Below are 26,969 nucleotides of genomic sequence, written 5' to 3'. Positions count from 1 at the left end.
AAGATATTAGTCTTAGAAAGAAATTTTTAGCATTTTAAGACAGTTTTTTGAATAATTGAAAAGTCGTCAAAATTGACCAAAATGGTAAGGGGTAAGCTTTACCATTTTGGTCAATTATGACGACTTTTTCAACTGTTCAAAAACCGTCTCAAAATGCTCTGAAATGAAAGATATTCGTCTTAGGAAGCCATTTTTAGCATTTTAAGACAGATTTTGAACAGTTGAAAAAGTCGTCAAAATTTACCAGAATGGTAAGGGTTACCCCTTACCATTTTGGTCAATTTTGACGACTTTTTCAATGTTCCAAAACCAACCAAATATGCTCTAAAATGAAAGATATTAGTCTTAGTAAGCCATTTCTAGCATTTTAAGACACTTTTTGAACAGTTGAAAAAGTTATCAAAATTGACCAAAATGGTAAGGGGTAAGACTTACCATTTTGGTCAAAATTGACGACTTTTTCAATGTCCAAAAAACCAACGAAATATGCTCTAAAATGAAACATATTAGTCTTAGTAGGCCATTTTTAGCATATTAAGACAGTTTTTGAACAAATAAAAAAGTCGTCAAAATTGACCAAAATGGTAAGGCTTACCCTTTAGCTACCTTTTGGTCAATTTTGTCGACTTTTTCAATGTTTCTAAAAGCAACCAAATATGCTCTAAAATGAAAGAGATTAGTCTTAGGAAGCCATTTTTAGCATTTTAAAACAATTTTTGAACAGTTGGAAAAGTTGTTAAAATTGACCAAAATGGTAAGGGTTACCCCTTACCATTTTGGTCAAAATTGTCGACTTTTTCAATGTTTTAAAAAGCAACCAAATATGCTCTAAAATTAAAGATATTAGTGTTAGGAAGCCATTTTTAGCATTTTAAGACAGTTTTTGAACAGATTAAAAAGTCGTCAAAATTGACCAAAATGGTAAAGGGTAAGCCTTACCATTTTGGTCAAAATTGTAAGGCTTACCATTTTGGTCAATTTTGACAACTTTTTCAATTGTTAAAAAATTGTCTTAGAATCCTAAAAATGGCTTCCTAAAACTAATATCTTTCATTTTAGAGCATATTTCGTTGGTTTTTGAAACATTGAAAAAGTTGTCAAAATTGACCAAAATGGTAAGGCGTAACCCTTACCATTTTGGTCAATTTTTACGACTTTTTCAATGTGTCAAAAACTAACTAAATATATTCTAAAATGAAAAATTTTAGTCCTAGAAAGCAATTTTTAGCATTTTAAGACAGTTTTTGAATAGTTGGAAAAGTCGTCAAAATTGACCAAAATGGTAAGAGGTAAGCCTTACCATTTCTGTCAAAATTGACGACTTTTTCAATGTTCAAAAAGCGAACCAAATATGCTCTAAAATGAAAGATATTAGTCTTAGGAAGCCATTTTTAGCCTTTTAAGACAGTTTTTGAACAGTTGAAAAAGTCGTGAATTTTGACCAAAATTCAAAGGCGTAACCCCTTCAGGCGTAACCCCTTACCATTTTGCCAAAATTGACGACCGTTTTCAAAATTTTCTAAAACTTTGTTAACATGTCAGATATGAAAAGACAAAAACCCATAGCGCTCGGTTCGTGGTTGCAAGAACAACAACCAAACAAACGAACGCAATCGGGATGACTGTACTCCTAGAATCGAAACTTTATTTCGAAAGCTTAGTATAATTATATATATACGAGATTGTTCAATGTTGTTATTGCGGGATTGTTACTCGTTCACTGCGATTGCGCAGCGTTTTTTACTACTTAATTTCAGTTTCTTTCGTTTTCCAATCGCGTTTATCCATGTTTTATAAACGTAAAGTGTCCTTTTTCATTCGCTGCATTTACCATAAGCTAAAACAGGTTGATTTAGTTGGTGAATGAGGTAAATGAAGGACATTTATATTTTTATTTGCTTCATGAAATTGTGCACTTTGCACAAATGACCGCTTGCACAGTGCCCACATCACAAGCGTGGATAATTAAAGATAGTATACACACCTATACATGCACGAGGCATGTCTGCAAATTTTTAATTAGCATAAAAAAAGTTTTCCAAGGATTCGCACCATAGTCTTTCCGAGTTGTGAGACCATTAGCTTCACCACTAGACCATCAACGCAACGCTCCACACTCATTCAGTACTTTATCTTAATCTTTTTTCAATGTCATAATTCATGAAAAACACTCTTGCCCGTATTTGAACCACCGTCTTAAAAGTTGCGAGACCATTGTCTTCACCACTTGACTAACAGATCCTAGGACCCAACAGCTTTGCTTTTTTATCTCATCTGAATCTTTTCCTTACGGTCACGATGAAAACACTTTCGTCATGCAGGATTCGAACCATCAATTTGCCCGTTGCGAGACCGCTGTCTTAACTCCTAGACTATTCGCTCTTGGGATGATGATGGTCAGTGTTTTCTATTTTACTTAAACTTTTTTCAAGGTCATAATGATCATCGGTCATCGCGTTTATGTATGTTCTATATAAACGTAAAGTGTCCTTTTTCACTCACTCACTGCATTTAGGGCAAGATAAAACAGGTTGATTTAGTTACTAGAAAGCGAAGTTTAATAATGTTTCTCCCGACTCAGACTCTTGGGAAAACAAAACACACTATTTCCCTTGGGAGCAATCATTAAGTGTATAATATTCACCAAGACGACTCTTATCGCGTTCCCAGTGGTAACTTCACAATCGTCGATGCACAAGAAACCCAAAAACTCTTTGAAGCTTTCTTCGTCGGAGTTTTGGATGCGAATGGGCGATTCTTTCTGGGCTAAATCTCCATGCATAAATCTCCATCATAAATAAACTAGCGAACGAGTTAGCAATGTGTGTGTCATGTGATTTTGATCGACTTTTTATCATGAAAAGACACACTTTTGACTCTCCACATAGCCATCAATAAATTTAGGCTTTTTTTGAAAAACATACAAAATTGCTTTATTTCTTATACTTTAAGGCGACATTCAAGAATACACATTCGCTGGTACTACCTTAAAAGAATCATATTGTACGACACCAATTGCAATCGCTCAAAAGAGAGCATGCGTGAAACAGAACCATCTCATGGCTAAAAAGACCTTTATGCTCTTTCAGAGACAGTATTACTCCAGACCGAGCTCAGTGTTTGAAAGACCTACTAAATCACTAAGAGCTTATTAAGAGTTACTAACGCTAAGAGCTACTTATTAAGAGCTACTAAATCACTACAAATCTCATTCACTACACAAATGAGAACACAAGTCCCACTCGCTAAAATTGATATAAAACTGTACAACGGAAACATCTACCAAAAGCTAGCATAGTTTCACGTGGCAATACGTCATCGGTCCTATGGTTACAGGTTTATCAAGGCAGAATTGTCGCACGACGCACATCAAGTCCTTATTGTCTTCGCCATTCGCCGAAGGATTGTACCTAAACGAGAGCGGAGGTCATGGGCGTAAATTAAACCAGAGTTAGCGCATACGATCTCCTGTCTAAGGCCTCAGGCGTTGAACTTTTTATGTGTCAAATCTAATGCAAATAAACTGAAGCAAAGACTTTAATTAGCTCATTACAGTAACGTTAGGTTCGCCAGATGAAAAGTTCCACGACTGAAACAGCCTATAAATTTGCACAATTCCCCGTCCACACGGGCTAAAAGTCCGCCAACACACGCACAAAGGTCGACGCGATCCGGCGATACGTTTTCTGTTTGAGTTTTTCAAGTAGTTTTTTGAAGCAAGGCAAAATTTGATCCTGTTATAATATTCTTGAATATCACGTACTCAATATCACTCAAAGTGCATTTGACACGTCAGTGTTCATTGGCTTCCATAAATTTCTCCCAAAATTAAATTGATTTGCTTTCTTAAAAGTGAAATCTCGGGACGCGTTGCGGAATACTGCCTGGGTTTTGTTCAACTAAACACATTATATTAGCCAAAGTCAAAGAGGTTTGATCGTGCGTGTATTTGGCTTGCAAGTTGTCATAAACTTTGCCACAACTACCACATGCAAATATATATATATATACCCCTCGACCGTACGTGTGGTGGGAAATTTTCCTAACTGACAGATGGCGCAGAGATTTAGCGCGGAGATTTAGCGCGGATAAAAATCCCTAAATTATCATTACGAGATATAAGACTGAAAAATATCATCCGTTAAAACGTCGAAATAAAAAGCTGTTCCTACCATTTGGGTAAGTCTAAACTTGGCTTGGAATTATTTCCATCTTTCATCTTCTGTTTCTCCTGTCCGCCGTCTATAATGTGAAATACAGAGAACGTGGAAAACGATAACATTCTTTAGACAAAACACTTCAGTTTGTCAGTAATCTTGGTCCTTGATGCAGGCCGTTTTTCACGGTCTTCGTGTTGTTCGCATGTTAAAACGAATAAAAACTCGTGTCATGCATGAAAACGCAATTTCTCTGCATACAATCCCCAATACCCGGCATGCAAACATTCCCTACTTCGGCTATATCGTCTTCGGCGAAAGCCCAGCGTAATTTTATGATGATTCGCTGCGGGGGAGCCTTGAATCGATAAAAAATTAATGTACATTGTCGATTTTGAGATGTGCAATTTATCAGGAATGTTCGAGTCAGCCCCTGGCCTTCAGCGAGAAGGCAGATGGTTAGCGCGCATAGACGGCTACAACTAACAAGTTCAGTCAAGTTCTGCCCTTACATCAGTACGTTTAATCAGTACGTATATTTTCGATGCCACTGTAGAAAATTAGGCCAATGAAGGCGGTGTATTTTAGTAACGGAACGATCAAAGAATGAATGTAGCTGTTTATAGCTAATATTGATAATATAGAAGTATAAATGCATGCATATATAGCTACATTATGTTTATACATTCTATGTTGATTGATCGACCGCTTTCGTTTTTTTTCTGCAAACTTAGAACTGATGATTTCATTGTTTTCAACAACTGCATACTAAAAATTTTAAAGTGTGGAAAACATCTGCGCGGAACAGAACGCCATGACGATATTCATAGGTATAGTGAAAAAATATAAGGACTATATAATACAAACAGTAAAAAAATAATTCATGCATGAATCCAGCCATGCAGCAATTTTTACTCCCCCGAGGTATCATCGACCGATGTCAACATTATCTTCTTTTATTTACTGGTTAGCAAGAAAAATACCGTCTTCATGAACACATGTTTGTATTTTTAAACAGCGTTGCTTTCCGTTCAAATTAACCTCATCGTATATATGTTGTGCGGAGCAACCAAAGTTTCAATTTATTCTTTATTGAACGAGAATGACGCGACGAAACTTCGCTTTGTGTGTCAATTATTTGCCGTATATGCGCACTAATCGTGTGATTTCACGATTTATTGTGGTTTCACCAAACTAATCTTTAGCCTAGACTTGTGACAAACTGACGGAAACGCACTGAAGATATTCATCGAACAATCCTATATTCCCATCATCATCATCAACGATTCCGTCATTTCTTACGCGCGTAATATAACTGTCTTTAGGAATCATGACGCAACTCTCATGCACGTAAGACAAACCCGGCTATACATTCGAAGCAGTATTTTCAATGCACTGCCGAAAATATTTCCCAATAAGCGAGCACTTTCGCTTAAAGCTAGTGTATATGACATGTTTTCAGTTTAACAGTTCACGCATTTATAGATACATTTACTAAGTCAAGATCGACTTTCGTACATACAAGGTTACATCTCTGAGGTTACTTGCACGAAACACGGTCCGTCGCGATTTGTGAAACCTATCTCAATTAGTTTGATAAAGAAACTACTACCAACATGCATTGGTTACAATCTAGTGCCTTACGTTGGCGCGAAATATCTAAGTCAAATAACCTTATGCTCGATTGGAAAGACTCGAGGTCATAATATTGCGGCTCAGTGCACTCAACATTGATGGGAAATGTTTTCACAGAGCACTATCACAGAGCGTGTTGTCTTGCACGTCGTGTTTCTTATTCAAATATCTGGCGAAAGACTAACTAGCTTCTGTGACAATTGTACTAAGCACCTTGCCTAGATCTCTTGAAACACGTATACTTCAAAATAAACATAAAATATACATCTCAAGTTATACCGACCTATATTATTATTATCCTGTTCAAGTGCTCGATTGCTCGGAGAAAGTTTCCCATCCACTTCGGAGCGCTTTCCTTCGAAATTTCGCGACGTTGCGGGATATTTTCGATCAGGAGTGTATTTCGAGTCCATAGCGAAGTCCAAATGGCAAGTTCTTGGCAATTTTCAGACCATTTTGAGGCGAATTTCGGCCGATCAGTCAACTGAATACAATTTTTTCCTACGCTGATATTAATGACCTGTTACACGCTTCGCTGGAGATTAAATTGTTTCACACCACGCCTGGTATTCGAACAGCATCTGCATAGCAAACCAACCGTAAATGATTTGCATTTTACGATAACGTTTAATTCAAGATAGCAATTTAAATATTATGTGAATGCCCTCACGAATTCGCTCTCGTTATTAAACTACCTTGAACTACCTTGCTTATGCTTAAGGTTTGCTGGAAGGCAAGAGCTTAATATATGAAACTCTTGCGAGTTGCGACAACCCGTGTATGACGACGACCTTTGTTGATGTGCGTTGCCGCGGTGAGCCGAAGCTCAAGGATATCGACTTGAGATATATAAAATGGATTGCTCTAGGGAGATTGGGTCTGGGGGGGGGGGTGCGAACTTAATAAAGGGCCGATGTTCGCTAGAATTAAGTAGACTTGATTTTTCATATTTGGTTGAGGTGAAACACTTTAATTGATCATTACTATATACGGTAAGATGTAGCGTGTTGTTAAAAACCCTGGCAGAATCTTCGACGATGAATTAATGAGTTCATTACAGTGCATATTTAGGTTATAAATATTTAATAGATTCAGTCGCAAAACTAATAGGAAAAACCTATTTGTTTGCCAAACAGCTGAATACAAATATATTAAAATTAGCCCTCAATAAGCCCTAATTCTATTTGAGTGGCATCGGTTGAAAAATAGAGGAAAGTTTTTGCGAAACGAGCCTTCGTTACCGTTATATGTACAAGTGCGGTTTGTGATTTGGGATCAGATGTTACAAAAATTGTTGCAACCTAGTTTCCAGGTCTCTCTTTCAAGACAAAGACACCTTTGTGCTTAAAAAAATATAAAGAAATTGGTCATATTTTGTTTACAGTTAGTTACTTTGTTTTCCAAGTAAAAAATGCACAAAAATGTTTTTTAATTGAACATAGCTACATCGCTTTTAGTAAAAGTAGACCACCTCAGCAACTATACTTTGTTATCGAAATTGATACTATATACTTTGTTATTCGAAACCTCAACCTATTCGACTAAAAACCAGTTTGCCCAAAATTTCGACAATAAATTCACTAGAGTTCACTCATAGCATTTGGGGTTGATCAAGAAAGGATTTATTTTAAAACATCGAATCAGGACAGGACAGCATATAAAAAGATTCAAACAGGTTTTTAAGCAGTTAAAGTGACAATCAAACAGTGGAACAAAGAGCACCCTGTAGGCCACTTTGTATCACAAACTAACCTGGTGTGGATTTTACGACAGGTTATTGTGGCCTATGTTTGCTCTAGTTTCTTTTCAGATCATCTCTGGCAAACATGAAAATCAACGCACTCATTTTGCTATTTAGTTTCAGCTGGACTCTCGCTGCTTCCCGAAAGCATCACAAAAAAAAGCAAAAGCAACCAAAAGGTAATGTCTGCTCATAAACTGTTCCGTCTCGTGATGAAGTTTTTATGCTTTCATTACAATAATATACTACCTGAAACTAGCTGACCTTTTATAAGAGGAGTATAGCCGTTATACCTAAGCTATATAAGGAGGTAGAGCTACCAAAACCTTTTTTCATATATCAAATTTGAAAGATAAACTTGCCTGTTGTTGTTTTAAACGATTCAAATGCTGTGATACAATGTGATATTTCATGCACTGCCTCCTTGTAAAGTTAAACGATCTCATACTTGTATAAGCCGTTAATGGCATCGACTGTCAATGGAGTGCATTGTGTAAAAAACTAACATTAGAGCTAAGAAAAAGAAAGCAGTTAAGTAGATTGATTTATAATCCTATTTTAACAGTCATTCGATATCAGTACAACTATGGTGGAAGTCGCTACCCCGTTCAAAATCGTTATCCGAGCCAACCGACACAGCGTAAGTTGAGAGTGTTACTTTCACATTTGGCAGCGCAGGTCCAACAGTATGTCTTGGTTAAAAAGACAACTAATTTTTTCGCTGGAAATTTGTGTTATATAGGACCAGCTGTTTACGAAACGAATTGGCATCGTTTTCCCATCGATCTTTCAAAGAGTAAGTAGCTATGCTTGGGTACGTAAAGCGAGAACATTGTGGCAAAAAAATTTACACGCAAGCTCGTTTCACAAATGCTGTGTTCTCAGAGCTCCTTGATGAGAACTTTAGAACGAGCAGTTATCGCGGTTGTTACGAGGTCGAAATCCATCGTGAAATTCCCCAAGTGGTTCAAACACCATAGTCTATGGGCTTCGTTTCAAAAAGATTGTCGGAAAATTTTGAAAGTGTTTTCTTTAGTTAAACCAAACTTTGTGCTACATACAGTTGTTCCGCTTATAAAATCCTCTTCCGAACAAAGACGGATATAATTTTATCAGTTATAACTACCGGCTTACACAAGCCCTTTTTACCAAGTTTCCAATTCTTTATTTCAACATTCGGTACTCTCTTTCCATCTCAGTCAATATCAAGCCAGACGAATGTGTGAACGACTTGCCAAATGGACAATGTAAATACAACCGCCAACACAGTTACTGCAGCTATTATTTTTATAACATGCTGGACAACTGCCCTCTGGCTTGCAGATTTTGTGCAAAGCAACAAGAACGTGAGTATAATACTCTGTTATACCTATCCCCAACGCCGACGGTCTTGCATGGGTTTTAGGGGATGGGGGGGGGAGTCAGGGGTAGGGACAAGGGGGTGGGGAGGGAAGGCCAACTACCTCCACTTTACCTCGAACGAAAATATTAGCCAATAAAATTCGGCGCGTGCTTTGAAATTGACATTGAATTTTGGACAAGCCTCAAGCTTCATGGTCCCACATTCCACCTGTGCCATGTTTAAAACCGTGTGGCTTGGATCACAACAGAGGCCATAGGAGAGCTCGGTAGTTTGAGAGTAAAGTCAAGAATAGGTCAATTTGAATTAGGATAGCTTTGCAAAAAGTCTCTTACCTTCTTACATTTAAATTTTTTGCTTACAAAGACATGCTTTTTCAGCAAAGACGAAAGCTAAGTGCGAAGACAAAGATTACGAGTGCCCAGGTTGGGCAAATCAAGGAGATTGTCTTCGTTTTCCAGACTACATGAAACAGAACTGTAACGCAAGTTGCATGTTGTGTGACAAAGGTTGGTAGAAATTGCAGCGCGGGAAATGAATTTTTTTCTAGTATTTCGCCAACAATGACAGACAATGACTTTGGAACTTAGTCGAAACATTGCCAGAATTGTGCATCTGGGAGCCAGTGGTATAAAAGACTAGTTAACTTTAAACTGTAGTTAAGGACAGAATTGGTCAATCTTGCACAGTCGTGTATTTCTGAGTTAACTAGGATTTAACTATGCAAAAATGTAGTTAAAGAGTTTTATACAACTGAACCCAGGTGCGTTAGATTACTTTAAAGAGTAGCGAGATGATGTTATTCTGAGTTTTTCTCGTTATTTTATTTACTGGTAGTTTTTATGAACATCTCAATAACATTCTGTAGGACAGCAACACGGCAATGACCTCAAATGACCACAGATTGATTACAAGATCATTACAAGATCCTATGTCTATTGTTGTTTAGATGCTGAAAAAGCAGTGAAGTTCGATGGGGACACATTGTGCCCAGCATGGGGAAGCGTTGGTTACTGTTCCGTGAGCAAAGATGTCAGAGAAATATGTCCTCACAGCTGCGATGTTTACGAAAATAGGAAACTGAAACACGGACTTAACACGGATTATAAAAAGGCTTTCTATTATCTGCCATTCTATATGTACTACGAATCTACAACACTAAGACAGCCTCTACCCACGATTCCCCCAACCCAATACCCACCGACAGTTACGCCGTTAATTCCTACTCTACCACCGCACTATACTGCACTACCACCAACCTACCCGTTTAGACCTTCCACCCCCTGGCCTGGATCAACACCAACCCCGCCTCCTCAGCAACTAACCACCCCTGGACACAAACCAAGCCAACCACCAACTCCACCTCCTCAGGAACAAAGCACCGCAGGGCACAAACCAAGCCAAACACCCACCCCACCTCCTCAGGAATTAACAACAGCAGGACATAGGCCAAGCCAAAGACCCACCGAACCCCCTCAAAAACCAGGAACAACATCAACCCCACCAAACTCTTCCCCAAGACCACCTCCGACAGGAAACACACCAAGGCCATCAATCCAACCACCAAATCGCCCTACGCCCCAACCTCAACCCTCATCCCAACCAACTCAACCGTCAATGCCTCAATCACCAAGTGAAAATCCATTACCGAATAACCCCCCACCAACCCAACCACCAGGCCAACCCCAAAACCAGCCACAAACGCAACCTGAAACGAACCCTGAAACTCAACCCCAACCTGAAACTCAACCCCAACCTGAAACGAACCCTGAAACTCAACCTGAATACCCACTTCCACCACCTCCGCCCCAACCTCAAACTCAACAACAACCTCAAACGCAACCTGAATACCCATCTCCACCCCCACCTCCGCCCCAACCTCAAACTCAACCACAACCTCAAACCCAACCTCAATACCCACCTCCAGCACCGCCACCTCCGCCCCAACCCCAAACTCAACAGCAACCTCAAACTCAATATCCAGCCCCACCCCCACCTCCACCACCACCCCCACCCCCACCTCAAGCCCAAGCTCAAGCCCAACCCCAACCTCAAGCCCAACCCCAACCTCAAGCCCAACCTCAACCTCAACCCCAACCTCAACCTCAACCCCAACCTCAACCTCAACCCAATAATCAACCGCAATACCCATACTTTGTTTACTATCAACGGCGTCAGCGTTAAAAACCAACAAGTTGAATTCTATAACCAAAAGAAACGGAAAGAAATGGTAAAAATAAAGCGAATAAAAAAGATAGAAACACGCATAGAAATTATTAATTTAATAGAAAGAAAATATATTATAAAATTTTATCTCATGATTGTTTTGTACAATTATAATTCCACTGTTACAATTTCAATACTGTGTTTAGAGAAAACCACTGACCTATACTAGATAGGTCAGTGAGGAAAACTAATATAGGTCAGTGGGGAAAACTTGTAAAGGAAAATAGACTCCACGCGCGAAACTTCAAACACATGCGCGACGGGTCGTCTAATTACATGACGTAACAATCGCTTGTTGCGTCACAGGTCACGTCGCCAATTAATTAGTTGACGAATTAATTAAAATTGACGTTGTATCCAAGCAACTATCATTTCGCGCACTTTTTTTCTCGTGAAGAGGTTTATAAAATGGTGCGCTGTTAAAAAAATGCTTTCTTGCAACGTTATTTCAGTTATAATAATACTTTCAATACTTTTCCTGTCAGCGACAGGCAACGACAACATGTCGATCAGCTCCGAACGTGGGTTCGTGAGTTCATTCGCCGCGAAAAACATCATCGCGAGCGATGTTAAACAAGGACAACGCGAGCTTCAGAAGTTCATCACTAAAAGCTTTGCTGAAAGTTGTCCTTTCTTATATTTCAACACTTCGAAGCAGTGTGTTCCAGTTTTAAAGAAGAACGATTTGTTTGATCTTTACAATTTAACAGAAGAAACGAAGAAATGTGATCTCACCGCCGAGCGGGAAAATCTGCGGTTTTTTGGTAAGAACGGCTGAGAGTGTTGATTTGTTCTGCTTTGGTTTAACTTTTAAGTTTTAACTAGATTTTTTTTCTTATTTGAAACTCCTGTATATTTTTTAAATAGCTTGAACGTAGGAAAATCGTTAGATATTTTATTTTTTTGTATTTCTGTCTTAAAACGATCGTTTTAAATTTGTTTTTAACATATTTTTACATCAATATATCATATTGTTTTTTATCAAAAATATGCACTCTCTCGTTTTTCACAACAGGTTTTTCTTTATATTTTAGCTGAAACATCCAGCAACAATGAAACTATTTGCTTCATGAATGTATTTGGATTCTTCAAAGGTAATCCTGAATCCCCGTATTAAGTGATCAATCCTCAAAAAATAAAAATACTTCGTCAAATTCTTAGCTTATTCTGTATTTTCTATTGTATTCATAGAATGTATCAATTCAATCTACAACTTGAACGAAGGCCAAAGATGTCTTATTGTTCTATGCTTCCTCTGTGCCATCCTCAGATACAAAGGAGTTTGCTTTCGGTAAGACTTTACATCCAATTTCATTTATTCCACCATTTACAAAAGTATTACTAAACCATATTATACAGACAAGCTCTTTCATTTCCAAGAAGGTCAGCCCTAATTTCGTAGCATATCTAGATCAAAGTTTGCGTCGATTAAATGCCTTTTTTTTACCTCCCAGGCCATTTATTACTATCATCTGGACCATCCTGCGGGCTAAACGAGTCATAGTAACATCTTTGCAACGCGGGGAAAACATTACCACCGATCTGCTGATAACTCCATCTGAAAGAACGATCCTTGCCCAGTACGAGAACATGAACTCGTCACGTGATAGCCGCATGGACTCCACCAGCAGTGTTGAAAATCTATCAACTAAAACACACTCGATCGAACCTGAAACATGGGAGTGCTCCGACAGCTGGGACAGTTTGACTGACGAGAGCTGTGATGAAGAATTCCCAGATGAATTTTTCGTTTTCCCATGCGTTGGTGGAAACATCGGCGTGATGTTGGGTCCTGGTGACTGGGAGAAAATAGAGACTGTAAACTCAAGTCAGGAGTCTTTGAAATCGGACGAGCGTGGTACTCTTAGTACCGGAGTGAAGTCAGGTCAGGGTTATGATGTGGCCAGTGAAGTTGATAGCGTCGCGTCTTCTCATTGCTATTGTTATACCCCTGTTCCTATGGAGAACGCATCCTGCTTGAGTTATAGCTCTGATAAACTCCCAGCCATGGTGTACGGTGAAAGTTACAACTACAAAGCATCCTATGCATCGTCTAACGACAGTTTGGCGTACGAATATTGTTGTCTGTACAGTGAAGTATATTCTTCAAGCGACATTGAATACAGTTCTGACGAAAGTAAGTATTGACCCAGCACTTCCCTCATCCAACGATCCCACACCTGCCCCCCATCTCAGCTCGCCCCCCCCCGGCAGCCTCTCACTACCACGCCCGCTTCCACCCTCCACGGGCCTTCAACCCCACCTCGTTTCCTCCTCCTCCCACCCCACCCTTCCTTGCGCACATCCACGTCATAACCGAAAACCGACCAAATGACTTCTTTTACCGGATCTGTGCATGGAAAAATCACGAAACTATAGTACCTCAGTAACTAATTAAAATACGCTTTATTTTTAAGGTGAAACGTCTGAGAGCGACATCGAAGATTTCGACATCTCTGAACTGGGAAATTGGCCAGCTTGGAAGCTCGACGAGTATATTTCAAACGGCGAGGAAAATGAAATGATCCAAGAAAATATCACAACATTGGAACAAAGCGTGAAGAACCATGCAGTCGCGCTTGCCATCTTCGCCGGAGCATTTGTACTGCCTTGTTTTATTGCAGCAAAACTCTTGAAATAAGGAACTTTGCATGAAAATTAGGACACTTAGGGACATTCTGTGCATGATAATTTATATAAATTTCGATTAGGATATTTAGGGATATGCATGTGCATGACAATTGAGTACAAACATTTTATCGTAAAAATTCCGTATATGTATCAAGAATGTAATAATCATTTGTATATTTATTGACTAGGATCGCATGCAATCATAAGAAATATATATTTAAACGTTAAAGCTAGTGTGTGTTTTGACATATTCGACGTCGACTATATAGCTGTTTTGCTGTCTTAATTTTTTCTTACTTTTTCATTCTTAGGTTAACTAAGGCCCAGGTTAAACGTCGCATTTTGGTCGCGTCGAATGGAATTTAAACAACAGATAATGAGATGAATCTTAATGAGGTTTATCATCTCATTACCTATTGTTTGAATTGCATTCGACGCCACCAAAATGCGACGTATAACCTAGGCCTAAGCTTTTAGCAATAAACTCTCAAAAAATCGCATTTAGGGAGTTTAATGTAGGGCAATACCAAGCACTGACGCCAGCCTTCAACCCCAACTCATGCAGTCAATGAAAAATTCACATGGATATACATATCACCACTTGTATGTTTGGCCAAGGCTTTTCTCAGGAGGATTTTGAAATGAAAAAATCGTAAATTAATCAATAGTGTCGCATTGTTAAATTACGCAGGTCGGTGCTGTCATAATAGAATCTTATACAAGCGTTAAAACTCTGACAAGTAAACAAAGAACACCCTGTGAAAAATCGTTGAGTAACAATTTCATCCTAAAAATACACGCATGTGATTCATTTCTTTGTTGAACGTATAGCGAAAACTTAACTTTGGTAAAAATGAGAGTTTTCGCGACGATACTTTCGCTGTGTTTCTGCTGGACTTTTGTCGCGTCAAGAAAAGACGAAGTCGAAGGTGAATATCAGTTTTGAGAAGTGTTTATCATCTACGTAATACCCGTTCAAAATTCTAACGAAAGCACAGATTACATTTGAATGTTTACTGCGTTTCACAAACAAGTTTAAAAAATTCCGAAGTGAAATATCTTTAAGCTTTTTTTCATTATTCCGCAGGTTTTTGTTGCTAAAATGTTGTTAAAATTACTCGCAGAATAAATGTCATTCATAGTCGAACAATAAAGTTTAATATCACGACAATAAATACCAGTATATTATTTTTTGCTTACATTTTAAATCTCACCGAGCAGATTAGATAAAGTGTGATAGAATTCATAACTACGCCTAGCAAAGAATAAAAGCTAAATAATTTTTGCAGTAAATATTCTTAATATTTTATAATTTTGTAAGCATTTTTGCTAAAATTGCAGTCTTTGTCAGAAATTCTTATCATCTTATACCAATCATAGGCATCCCAAATTTACGTGATAATTTTAACGCGATAAATTTTTCGCCAATTTTCTATGATATCAATTAAACAAACAGCCATCGAAATTGTTTTTTACTTTCCTTAACAGGTGAATTTAAGCATAAGGAAACTCATCACCGCAGCTCCCATGCAGATAGTGGTAAGAAAAGCTATTTTCCTTTTAATTTAATAAGTAAACTTGCCATAGGCAAGTCGCAACCATTGCGGTTATCGGATAATCAATTAGGCTGGTAAACGTATTAAGATTCAGATTAATAAATCTGGAGTCGTTTATAACGATTTATTTTATCTTACAGAACTTGAAGTGCACACGGAATTGCATCGTTTTTCAATTGATTTGTCGAAAAGTAAGATTTCTTTTATTATTTTATAATTGAAGTTATTGTAATATTCTATGTGAGCCTTCAAAATACACCCAAATTCATCCCCAGGTTACTCTTTCTAATGCCACTGATCAGACTAGTCCCTAGTCCTCCTTAGCGCGCCTTGCATTGAAAGTAACGTCACCGGTTTGAACGCGCGGGAGAGGACTAGCACAAAATGTTTTTAATTCTTAATTCAAAATGGCGTGAAGAAAATTTTTCTAGGGTCAAAATCAGGGACAATTTTTGAGATCTCAACATTTTGTGCTAGGCCTCTCAGCGTGGGCTGCCCCTCCTCCCCCTGCATAATTCACAGCGTGCGCTTACAAGGCCTGGGACTAGGCTGGCCACTGACGGTGTCACTCGCGAAGCGGAGATTATAATGCCAGCTAACTCTGATATCTTTTTTCATGTAGTAAACATCAAACCTAGCCAATGCAGAAATTCGGAGTTGCATGGTTGTAATCTCAGAAACCAGAATGGAGAATGCCGTTACAATTTCTACTTTATGCTAAATCACTGCCCATTGGAATGCAGATTTTGTGCTCCACCACAAAAGAGTAAGGGCCTGTTTACATGGAGCGAGTTATCCCGGCAAGGCGAGGTGAAAACTGCACATAATGAAAGACTAATCAGATTAAGCCTTTGATGTGATGCGCTTTTTATCTCGCCTAGCCGGGATAACTCGCTCCATGTCCTTTCATATGACTTCTGCACAGGAAAATTTGAAGTAATTCTATTATTTTCATGCCGAAACACGTTTGTTTTTCCGAACTGTAAATAAGAATTCAATTTTTTACCCTTTAATAGCATTGGATGGAAGAACAGGGACAAATAAGCTCAGGCACATGATAACTCAGTTTTGTCGAAGCGCCCCATGACGTCATAATCTCAGTTCAGCTGGGTATTCTACCTTAGTTACCTTCAGATTAACGCCTAATCTGACCTCAAGAGCCGCGTGTCTGGAGGTCGAATTTGTGAGACACAGCACACTACACTCGGTGTGGTTCTACCCTTGAACCCAAGATTATTAGTCTACCAGAGATTAGCGCCCTGTGATACCGATACTATGCAAGAGATTACAATAGGAAATTTACATACATAGAAAAATTACAATTATTTCAAAAATCATCTTCCTTAGAGATGAAAAAACATCGCGCAAAGTGTGAAGACAAACATTGGCAGTGTCCGATTTGGGCCAGTAATGGAGATTGTCTTCGCCTTCCACAGTACATGAGGGAAGAATGTAAATCAAGTTGTATGCTGTGTGGTGAAGGTGAACCTATATTGACATAATCTTTTTCTTTCTAACATCATAACCAGAATTTTGCACGAAAACTAAACTAGTTTTAGCACAATCATGGATATTACCCTAAGACGTCCAATCTAGTTTATGTTTCTATGATTACGAATCTCTATATCCGTTCGACAACGTAAATAAGCTTGTCCTAATCGGCTAAATTCACACGAGAGATTGACCGTTAATCTTTAATAATATTCTTGTGATTATTCTTGATAACTTTATCAAGAAAATGAGATTTTTTGTTGGTATCTAGCCAAACTTAGTCGAGCTTTTGTTTTCTAGATAAAGACGGTGAACTTCGGTTTGACAAAGACACGCTATGTCCAACGTGGGCAAGCGTCGGTTTGTGCAAAATAAGCGACAACGTGAGAGAAGATTGCAAACACAGCTGTATTGTATACAAAGATGTTACAGTAGCCCCTGGCCTTAACCCAGACTATGAAAATGCATTCTATTACTATCCATTTTATATTTACCTACAATATACCACCCTAAGAAAGCCCTTACCTACAGTGCCCCCCACGGAGCACCCACCGACCGTCACGCCCGTTATACCTACTTTACCACCAAATTATTCAACCTTGCCCCCAACTCGCACTCCTATCACCCCTACGCCAGGGGCAGGACAAACAACCTTCACACCTACCAAAGGAGGATCAATCGATGGAACTTCCTCACCTACCCAACCATCAGAGCCAGAACCTACCCAACCACCACCAGAACCTGAACCTACTCAACCCCCACCACAACCTACCCAACCTCCACCCGAACCTCAACCCGAACCCCAACCTCAACCCGAACCTCAGCCACAACCCCAGCCACAACCCCAACCTCAACCAGAATCCCAACCTACTGATTTCCCTAACCCCCAACCCGAAGGGGGAGGTAACTTGGGGGGAGGTAACTTGGGAGGGGGCAATGAAGTCCGAGACTCTTCCAAAGAAGCCACGTTCCCACATCATCATCACGACGAAAATCGAGATGAATCTCACGAGAGGAAACACCACAAGAAAAATCACCATAGACACCACAAGAAACATCATGAGAACCTGGAGGAACTTCGCAAAAAACATCATCAAAAACACAAGAAGCACCACCACAAGACACAACACAAGAAAATCTTAGACATCATTACACGAAGCAACATCGAAAACGTGAAAGCTAACAAATGAAGTTTTGCATGAATGCAAAAATTGTCTCTAAGCGATTAAGATTTGTTGACGTTTTTCAAGGAGATAGATAGTCAGAAAATGTAGAAAACGTTGTCATGTGTTAACTTTTGTAGTATAAGTGAAAGGCATTGTAGAGAAGAAGGGCATTGGAAATAAACTCTATAAAAATGTAATTGAAGCATTCAACGTAAATGAGTGTGCTTTAGCGCAAGGTTTGCAGTTAATAGGTTTTTCTATTGCCGCAACTTTCAAGCAATTTTAGCTTATATCATGACTTCTTATACATCCTTGGCTATCCTACGATTCCACTGATAATAAAGTTCAGGGAAAACAGGTGTTTCCGGACGATGTTTCCTCAAATGTTTCCTTGTTTTCTCACCCGTGGAAACACTGTGGCGAAAACAAAGTTTGTTTTCACTTAAGCAAAAATATCTCCAAAAGGATTCGGAAACATTTCACAGAAAAAACATCGTTCCTCGTTTGCTTCTGTTACTCTGAACACGCATGATGTTTCCTAGCGCTTTCCCGCCTTGGAACACACGACGCGCCTAGGCTGGGAACGGGATAACCCGATATACTCACATCTATCCTACCATTTCACTGGTAGAACAGATTGTATAGATGGCATAAACAAATGCAAAAACAAATGCAGTGATTACGTAGCGTTATCATATCAACATTCAACATGGCGGTAAAATTGTATACAGTGTTTAGATGACATGCTCCATTTCCAGGATTTGGAAGAATTTGCATGTTCATTAAACAGTTTGTGTCACTTATCTTTTCTGTTTATACTTTGGTTCATCATATCTTGACTATTTGACATAGGGAAGTGTCGGCCACAGGGCGACACCCCTCTCTCTTCAGCAGTAACCGGGTGTATGTGCCTCCCACAAGACCCTTGGTTAACCTCCCCGGATTAATACTTAAGCAGCCCATCACATTCTGAAACAGAAACGCCGAACAGTTTGTTAAAAGAAATTCTCCACCTGGCGTATGCGATATTCCACATAATACGACAAGATCTACACTTGTATTCTATTAACGGGTATCCATAGCTACGTGTTTCCCGTAAAACGCATACGTCCAAAAGCAGAATATCGCTTTTATTGGGGATTTACAGATCATAAAGAAACGCTTGGAAAAAAGCTTACCTTGACGAAATATCTGAGATCCGATGGAACGAGGAACACGTCAGGTTGATATGGCAACTGCGCATGCTCCGAAAACACTTCGTAGTCGACACAAACCTCTTCTGAGGGCGGGAACAGCGGGTAATAACTATAAAGATGGACAATTTTTATGATAATCATGATGCAAAATGCGAGTTAAAATCCATGCAACTCGTCTATTGAACCCATCAATGATTGTATCCAAGGTAATTTACCATTGTTGTGTAAGAATGTTCCTCACAAGCCGTCCCATTTTGTCTGCAGAACCTGGCGGGCTAAAACGAAACGATATTAAAATTACTGAAGGATGAAGCTGATAAAAATATTCTGAAAAAAGTACAATGTTTTTTTTACTTACTATGCGATTTCCTCCGACCCCATGTGAAAGAGGACGTCTGTGGATGTCATCCCGAAAGTAAATCCATTTATGTCGAGGGTGCAGGGGTCTGAGAAGAAGTGCAAAGCTGATATCTAGAATTGATAGTGAAAAAATATTGACTATCCAAATTTTGACTATCCAATATTGTATATCCAATTCATGCTGCTTTGCCGGTGCTGTGTTGGATGAACTTACATTCTTCTCTATTTCCTCTCTCTTGTTTTTCTCTTTCTGAAAACAGAAAGAAAGATTTAATCGCAACCAGATTACAAATGCAACAATCAGTTCACACTGATCTATCTATAAAATACACTCGACTGTATTCTTGCCATGCAATGTTTGTTTAACTTACAAATATCGAATTTAAGATGTTCTTTACGTCAGTTGAACAGAACGGCGGTTGCGGATAAACAGAGTGATGGTGAACGTCCCTTTGCGAGGGAATTAACAAGAATTTCGTAGTTGATAATCTGAAAGCGAGATGGATTTTAAGTCGTATTTAAAGTTCCAGATAATGACGTGATAATATCACTTGATTTTCCCGCCAATTCTCCGGGATCTCTTCTCGTATATGCAATACTTCGTGTCATGAAGTTCTCGAGGATTATTATTAATGCTAATACAATGTTGACATACCTTTTTGCACATTTGCCAATTTCGTTTACTTTACGGGCAAACAATTGTTGAAAGGTTTCGGATATCTCGCAATTCTATACGAAAAATAAGTGATAAATGAGACCAGTTTAAAAGCAGCGAAAGAGGCTCCCGTTAATAATTGCTTCTTAAAATAATATCATCCATCATCTTTCATTGGGTACCAAGGAAAAAGAAACGAAATTTCTTCTAGACATGTTTCTGATATAATCTTCAAGTAATTAATATAAAATTCAAAATTTCCCGCCAAACCAGACCGATGGTTACTATTGGTTAGCGTGCGCTCAGGAACCAATCAAAATGCCTTATTATCATGTTTTATTTCAACGGATGGACTTACTTCAATCAGGTCATTTTTTGCATCGATAAAAGGCCCCATCTACAAAATCAAAATGAAAATAGGAATTATCCACCGTTTTTACCACTCATTTCGTTGTTGTCTTCTTTTCAATTTGTTTAGAAAAATGTCGCCAAAGCCCCGCGTTTACAGATTGAAAATTTAAGCATCTCGATTTTACAAAATATAAAGTGAACATTACCATAACAACGAGATCAGGCTCTTCTTTCAAGACTTGATTTAAGAAGTCAATTAATGGTTCGTAGGAATCGCTTTCTGATGTAGTGAAGGGACCAACAGCGATGAAAACTGATAGATTGCCTAAACCAAACGTTCAAAGATGCATTTGTCTTTATCTTCGTTCGTTTGTACGCGTTTGTTCGTTCATTTTATTATATCCCAGGAGTTGGGACTACTTAAGTCTCGTTATATCCGGGGGTGTTATTAATACTCTCTCCAAATATATATTGAGTTTACTGCAGTGAATACCTACCATTTTGTTCGCTCCCAGATTCTGACTTTGGCGGTGGTATCCCCTGAAACGAAAAACATTCAATAAATTTACAAAACTGCAATTTCCGAGGTCAGTCTTCATTCAAATTATTAAGATATGATGATGTCCCATGAACATCGTGCGAAAAATGTGGTTGCTGTTTTGTGTGAAATCAGAAACGTGAGGAAGAAAATAGGCATTGGCCATGGATGTTTTGGGTAGCAATGTTAAAGGAAGATTTTTCAAAACAAACCTCGTAAAATGAAGAAGCAATGAATTGGGTTCCGGTTGGATTTTTTCCCTTCACAGCTAAAACCTAAAAGCCAACATTTATATATTCAGGCAAACGGCACGACTTGGAAACCTTTTCTACTTTACCACATATACAGACACGTTTCTGCACTCTAATTTCGTAGAATATCGGGCCCAGAACTCACCTTTCCAGGAAACAGGCTGTACTGTTCGACGTCTCTCACGTTCAGTGGTATTGATGCTCCAAACGAGTTCGTACCAGACTCACGGAGAACCAGAGAACTTGAATTTAGTTTACCATTTGTATCACAACAGATTCGACCCACAACAGAAATATCATCCTGGCGAGAAATATACTGAGTTAGGCAAAAAACTGAGTGAAATTATAAACTATTAAAATATTTTTTCAATCGTAAACAAAACAAAACAAAGCGATTTGAAATTTTTTTTCGAATGAACTGAAGTATATATATTCAAACAGTATTTTAAACAACACGGATTCAGGATTGACAAACCTGGTGAACAAGTGCAGCTGAAACGAATTCCTCGATTTTGTGGGCATCTTTAAGTTGAGAAGCCATTTTATCAATGTGTTCGTTTAACACTGCAAAACAAAGCGAATTGGAAAAAGTTGAGCCTTGAGGAGAATAAATCACGATTCTAATGGTTGAGCATTCATGAAATCTATTGCACCTTGAGATTTGTCGACGATTTTCTGAAACATGTATTTGAATTTTTCCTTCAGAGGTTCAAGTTCTAAATTTTGTACTTTGATAGTTTGTCGTTGACTCCACGCGAGGTTCTTGTCTGGCATCCCTCCAGGGTTGTAAGTTAATGCAACTTCGCCAGGATTTTCCCGCGCTTCATAGCGCTTTGCTGGAGTAGCGCTATATTTTGAAAATGATACAGGTCGGGTTTGTAGCCATTCTCGAAAAAGAGGTCATCATGCAAAAACCGCTCGACATAAATGCTCAAATTCTATTAAATTGCGAACAACTAGAGAGCTGTTTGAAATACGCCGTTTATACAGAAGTCTTAAGTAATGTCCTATTCAGGCTATTGTTCATGAATGGCTACCAGCAACAATGAGGTAGAAAGGGGTAATAAAAGGCAACACAGATATAAAAACGGGTACAATAGGGGTAACAAAGGGCAATAAGTGATATAACAAAGGGGCAATGTTAAAAATTACAACTCTAAAGAGGTAACACAAGATAACAAAGGGGAACAAGAGGTATAACAGGGGAAACGCAATACAACAATATAGGGAGACAAATGGGCAACAAGAGATAATAGAGGTAATGCGGGGGTAACAAATGTACAACAAAGAGATAACAAAAGGATAACAATGGGATAACAGGGAGCAACAAAATAATGACAAAAAGGGTAATCACATGTAACAATAAAGTATTTGTTGAGAAAATATCATTAAAATATCCAAACCTAGGAGTTGGCAGGCTTGCAGGTGAGAATGATGATGTTGGTGTTCGTCCATTCAAAGTATGCCTCATTTTGTTGCCAGACTCTGGAGTTGTGTGCAAACGCTTGAATGATTTCTAACATATTGAAATGAATAAATTTCCAAAATAAATACATGATCAATGCTCCCCTTGCTTGGCAAAATGTATGAACAGACAGGCAAAAGTGAACTAACAATTGAAATGAATTATACCTTCGTTTCTGGAGTCTGGTACTTTTCTAGCATATCTACATGTTCGTCAGAGAGGCTTTCTTGAATTAAGGATTTAAATGCAGTTGAATTGGTAACCAAAGTATAGTGGTTCATGGCTGAAAAATGCAGGGGGGGAGGTTAGAAGGGGGAAGAAAATTGCGAGCAAATGTTGATTCCAATTCAGGGCAACAAAAAATATAATTTGGTAAATGGATTATAGCTGAAATAATACTGACAAGCAAATAATTTCTTTATAATTCTTATGAAAAAAGGATACAATTCTGGAAGGTCATCTTTGCTATACATCTTAACATCCCTTGTTTCATGTTTAACTGATTGTGTCGATTTATTCCGCTGATCAATGCCTAGCTGTGGTTGAAAGAAAAAAATCATGTCCGGATTTTAGAAACTGATAAGGAGGGGGTACACTCACACAAGTTCAGGAAGAGAATCAGATCATTCAAGTATCCCCCCTTAGCAACAACAAATAATTTGAAATTGTCACCAATGTCTGGTATGCAAATTGTGTTGTTGCAACTTGCACGTCACGAGAGGACAACAGCCAGAGGACAATTATATAGGTGCATATTTTTCGCAACTGTTCCTGGTCAGGTCTTATAGTGTATATAATTCACTCGATATTTCTACAACTACAACAGCAACTTAACATGTCGTACAGTACAATAACTTTGAATATTGCAATGGTGACTTTTAAACAAAGTTAATAACATACCTTAGTTTTAAAATCTTCTATCAATTTTAGATTCGGTTGGAGATTTGAAGAAGCGAAAGCAACCCATTCCTCCACTAAATTCTCAGCATCCAATTTATAAACTCGACAAATCTCCTTCACTACATGAGTAATTTGACAAAAATATTTCATTTCAATAATAATTCATTTCGATAAGAAAAATATTAAAAAGTTAGGACTTGGCCAAAAAGATTGGCCAAATTGATTTCATCTTTTATGAAAAAACCCGCTTACTTTTCTCTATAATCATCAGATCAAGTTCCATACCAAATTGACTAAATTCTGCTTCCAAATCTTCGTCTGTGATCGTCGCCATCTTGTTTTTTTAATTATTCCCGCCAAAATAAGATTTTCCCGCAATTCCAGTCAAATTATGTAACATGTAAGTGAATTTTCCATTGTTTCTAAGTAGAAAGTGGGCTGAAGATTATGTTACTTTCTATATGTCACGAGTAGATTATTTAAATATTGTAGATCATAATATTAAAATCATATCTAAGTAACTGACAATTAATCATATCTAAGTATAAAGCCAGGGTGTATCACTACAATTTGGTCATGACTTGCATTTCACTGTCTATCATAGCCTGTTACTTACTTGAATCGTAAACTGTCACAAGTCGATAGAGCCTGTTTTTAGTCCTGCCACAGTGGTCGTGCCATAGAAATATTGTATACTATAATTTCATGACATTTAAAAACATACCGATGACTGATGTTAAACACCCTACTTTTGGGGTGCTTTTACTAGAGGCCACTAATAGCCATTTAAGTTTTTTTAACCAACTATTCAACTAATACTATTAGCCAAATGGTAAAAGGTGAAACTGCTTAATTTGCACTAAATGATGACACTCAAATACAAACTTGGTAATTTTCACAACTTCAGGTGACATTACTTTGAATCTCAATTACTTGTGATCTGTTTCTGAGGCAGGTCGTTGACCCCTATGTAACACCAGCAAGAATAGCCATGACTAACCATACTAAAAGAGGTGTGTCTGATCAGTCTACTATAACCGTAACCTTGTTAACCACAAAGCCACATACAGTATTGTATTCCTTCTTTTACAATACATTACAATTCATTACGTACAACATATTAGCTATTATAATGTTTTCAAAATTTCTTTTTCTACATAGTCTAATCCTTTTCAGCAATTGCTACCAGATGACTGTCAATTTCTGATTCCTTTAGTGGTCTAAAAACAAAAGACATAATTGGTCGCTATTGGCTGAGTTCAATACCACTACAATTCATAGTGTTGGCTAAATACTACCATGCATGATCTAAAAATTAGAGTTTAATTTAGAGTTTAACTCTCTAAATCCAACACAATATAGACATAGTGAGTAGTGACTTAAATTGTTTACCTAAATCTAGGTTCATCTGTTGTGACGATGCCAACCTCAATTTCTGAAGGTTTAAAATCAATTGATAAAACAGATGAAAGACACCTTATACCCATCTAAAGAAAACAAGAATAAAGATTTGTTAAAATTGCTGTTGGGTGATTATCTGGTCATGCACACAAGTGACATTGCTGTTTCTTAAGGCTTCATATTTTGAAGAATCAAGAATAGCATTGTCAAGTGCGTGACCAGAGAATCACCCTGTTATGGAAACTATGCTTCAATTATGTACAATCATATATACCGAATTTTGTACAAAATCAAAATGTCATTCACCTGAATAGTTTCTTCTTGTGTCCAGTTTGGTTTCTTTTTCATTTTCTTTTCAAAGAAACTGTTTGCTTCCGTTTGTTTGACACCAACAGAACAGGCCTTAAACCCTGAGTAGTAGCCAGCAGGATCTGTTTTATATAACTGTGGACCCAATTCATCATCTATACCAATCAACATCATTGCTACAAAAAGAATGGATGGATATAAAAATATTAAAAAGAAGTACACAAATCTGAAGCAACCCTTTTACAATATGACCATGAATTAAAATACTAAACAGTTTCACTAGAATGTTGATTCTGAATTCAAAGTCTTACTAAGCCCAAAAAAAGGAACTAAAAACTTGTTTTGGATTCTATGGATTTCCAATAATATCTTCCCCCTTTCTTTTATGTTTTACTTACTGCATCCTAAAGGCCTCATTCCAGCATCCTGTGTGTATACTTGAGAGATATCTGCAATCCTTTTGCACAGCATATCCACTGTAATATCATAGCCGTTCTTATACTTCCAGGCTGCGGCTTCTTGACGTGCTCGTTGCACCTGAGATCTGGAATCAGCTGAAAAAATGCAGAGAAACATATTTGCACGCTGCTTTTATTTATTCCTTAGAATGCGAGAATTCATAGAATTACTTCATTTCTTACCAATTAGGCCTGTCATTACACAGCCTATTCTTTCCGTAATTTCAAATAAATGAGTCACAGTTGAGGCATCCAACAATTTATCCTAAAATGCATTGTTGGGTAGATTTCAATGGTAAATTTCCTGGGCAAATGAGGAAAATTTTTTATCATATTTTAACTAAATTTGAAAGGAATTAATGGTTTGCAGCCAGGTATAAACAGGTATATTTGCAGTTTACCATAGGATCTAGAAATAACATTCAGGGACTTTTCACTCTAAAAGTTGGGGGGGTGACATGTGGGTGACAATTGACATGTGTGTCCCCCCCCACACCAGAGTTTCCCCTCTACACCCATACAAGACACATCTACAGCAGTAACAACTACCCACGACCCCAGTTACCAAAGCAAAAAAATCATTAAAATACATTACCGGCACTTTCTTTTGAGTCACCACAACCGCTGAGTCAGCTCCCCGAACACCAACGCTGGTGAGCCCCCCCTGGTTTATAGCTTTAAATGCATATTCTACGGATAAAGAAGACTTGGAACTTCACTAAAGAGGTTTGTGACATGGTCTAGTATCGCTCAACGCACTTACCGACTTGATAAAGCCTTCCTTCAGGTGAAAAAATAGTAATATGTCGATCAAAACCAGTGCTTGTTCCTCGAGACATCTTGGATTTTTATGATTCTGAGACGGCTGTACATAAAATCAGCGGGTTGAGATTTCTCACATTAGTACTTTATCTTGTAATTCGATGTAGTCATCACTGAACCCGCGGACAGTGACCGCAGAGTGCCGCAGAGCACGAGAATGCAAGGCGCGCTAAAGAGGACTAGGGACTAGTCTTGTCTGGATCATGAGCACGAAGCGCGAAAATAGTAAACCTATATAGGCGCAGTTTTCTTTTTTCAAATAGCTGCATTCAGTATTTTAAAACCGTATTTACAAATAAC

At 38.2% G+C, this 26,969-nt stretch overlaps 5 protein-coding genes across 5 annotated transcripts; 2 read left to right on the top strand and 3 right to left on the bottom strand.

Moving 5' to 3' along the window:
- Window positions 1-2,907: 2,907 nt before the first annotated feature.
- Window positions 2,908-6,527, bottom strand: LOC114520261. The gene is made up of 3 exons (XM_028540494.1): window positions 6,076-6,527; window positions 4,173-4,242; window positions 2,908-3,410 (listed from the first exon to the last, which is right to left on the bottom strand). Exons 1-3 carry the CDS (start codon window positions 6,203-6,205, stop codon window positions 3,290-3,292), a joined length of 321 nt encoding a protein of 106 aa, XP_028396295.1. The 5' UTR covers window positions 6,206-6,527; the 3' UTR covers window positions 2,908-3,289.
- An 807-nt stretch (window positions 6,528-7,334) lies between these two features.
- Window positions 7,335-11,077, top strand: LOC114520188 (vegetative cell wall protein gp1-like). The gene is made up of 6 exons (XM_028540414.1): window positions 7,335-7,712; window positions 8,099-8,173; window positions 8,276-8,329; window positions 8,733-8,879; window positions 9,274-9,402; window positions 9,843-11,077. The coding sequence occupies exons 1-6, from the start codon at window positions 7,619-7,621 to the stop codon at window positions 11,075-11,077; spliced, it is 1,734 nt and encodes a 577-aa protein (XP_028396215.1). The 5' UTR covers window positions 7,335-7,618.
- A 3,486-nt stretch (window positions 11,078-14,563) lies between these two features.
- Window positions 14,564-18,160, top strand: LOC114520216. The gene is made up of 6 exons (XM_028540442.1): window positions 14,564-14,679; window positions 15,239-15,289; window positions 15,447-15,497; window positions 15,929-16,072; window positions 16,654-16,788; window positions 17,098-18,160. Exons 1-6 carry the CDS (start codon window positions 14,604-14,606, stop codon window positions 17,985-17,987), a joined length of 1,347 nt encoding a protein of 448 aa, XP_028396243.1. The 5' UTR covers window positions 14,564-14,603; the 3' UTR covers window positions 17,988-18,160.
- A 472-nt stretch (window positions 18,161-18,632) lies between these two features.
- On the bottom strand, window positions 18,633-24,016 carry LOC114520081 (DNA polymerase alpha subunit B-like). The gene is made up of 19 exons (XM_028540285.1): window positions 23,932-24,016; window positions 23,680-23,798; window positions 23,224-23,315; window positions 22,947-23,001; window positions 22,718-22,830; window positions 21,968-22,161; window positions 21,790-21,878; window positions 21,460-21,615; window positions 21,276-21,338; window positions 21,023-21,065; window positions 20,732-20,850; window positions 20,533-20,571; window positions 20,175-20,248; window positions 19,891-20,008; window positions 19,734-19,769; window positions 19,518-19,630; window positions 19,375-19,434; window positions 19,142-19,268; window positions 18,633-18,932 (listed from the first exon to the last, which is right to left on the bottom strand). The coding sequence occupies exons 1-19, from the start codon at window positions 24,011-24,013 to the stop codon at window positions 18,792-18,794; spliced, it is 1,833 nt and encodes a 610-aa protein (XP_028396086.1). The 5' UTR covers window positions 24,014-24,016; the 3' UTR covers window positions 18,633-18,791.
- A 621-nt stretch (window positions 24,017-24,637) lies between these two features.
- Window positions 24,638-26,700, bottom strand: LOC114520022 (proteasome subunit alpha type-6-like). The gene is made up of 7 exons (XM_028540219.1): window positions 26,611-26,700; window positions 26,443-26,537; window positions 26,031-26,112; window positions 25,788-25,943; window positions 25,387-25,565; window positions 25,072-25,166; window positions 24,638-24,899 (listed from the first exon to the last, which is right to left on the bottom strand). Exons 1-7 carry the CDS (start codon window positions 26,684-26,686, stop codon window positions 24,842-24,844), a joined length of 741 nt encoding a protein of 246 aa, XP_028396020.1. The 5' UTR covers window positions 26,687-26,700; the 3' UTR covers window positions 24,638-24,841.
- Window positions 26,701-26,969: the final 269 nt, after the last annotated feature.

The sequence above is a fragment of the Dendronephthya gigantea genome, unplaced genomic scaffold (genome assembly GCF_004324835.1).
Source record: "Dendronephthya gigantea isolate DGI-Jeju-01 unplaced genomic scaffold, DenGig_1.0 000015F, whole genome shotgun sequence".
In the NCBI taxonomy this organism is placed as follows: Eukaryota; Metazoa; Cnidaria; class Anthozoa; order Malacalcyonacea; family Nephtheidae; genus Dendronephthya; species Dendronephthya gigantea.
Note: the sequence above shows the minus strand (reverse complement) of the source record. Positions and strands in the feature narration are given on the sequence as shown.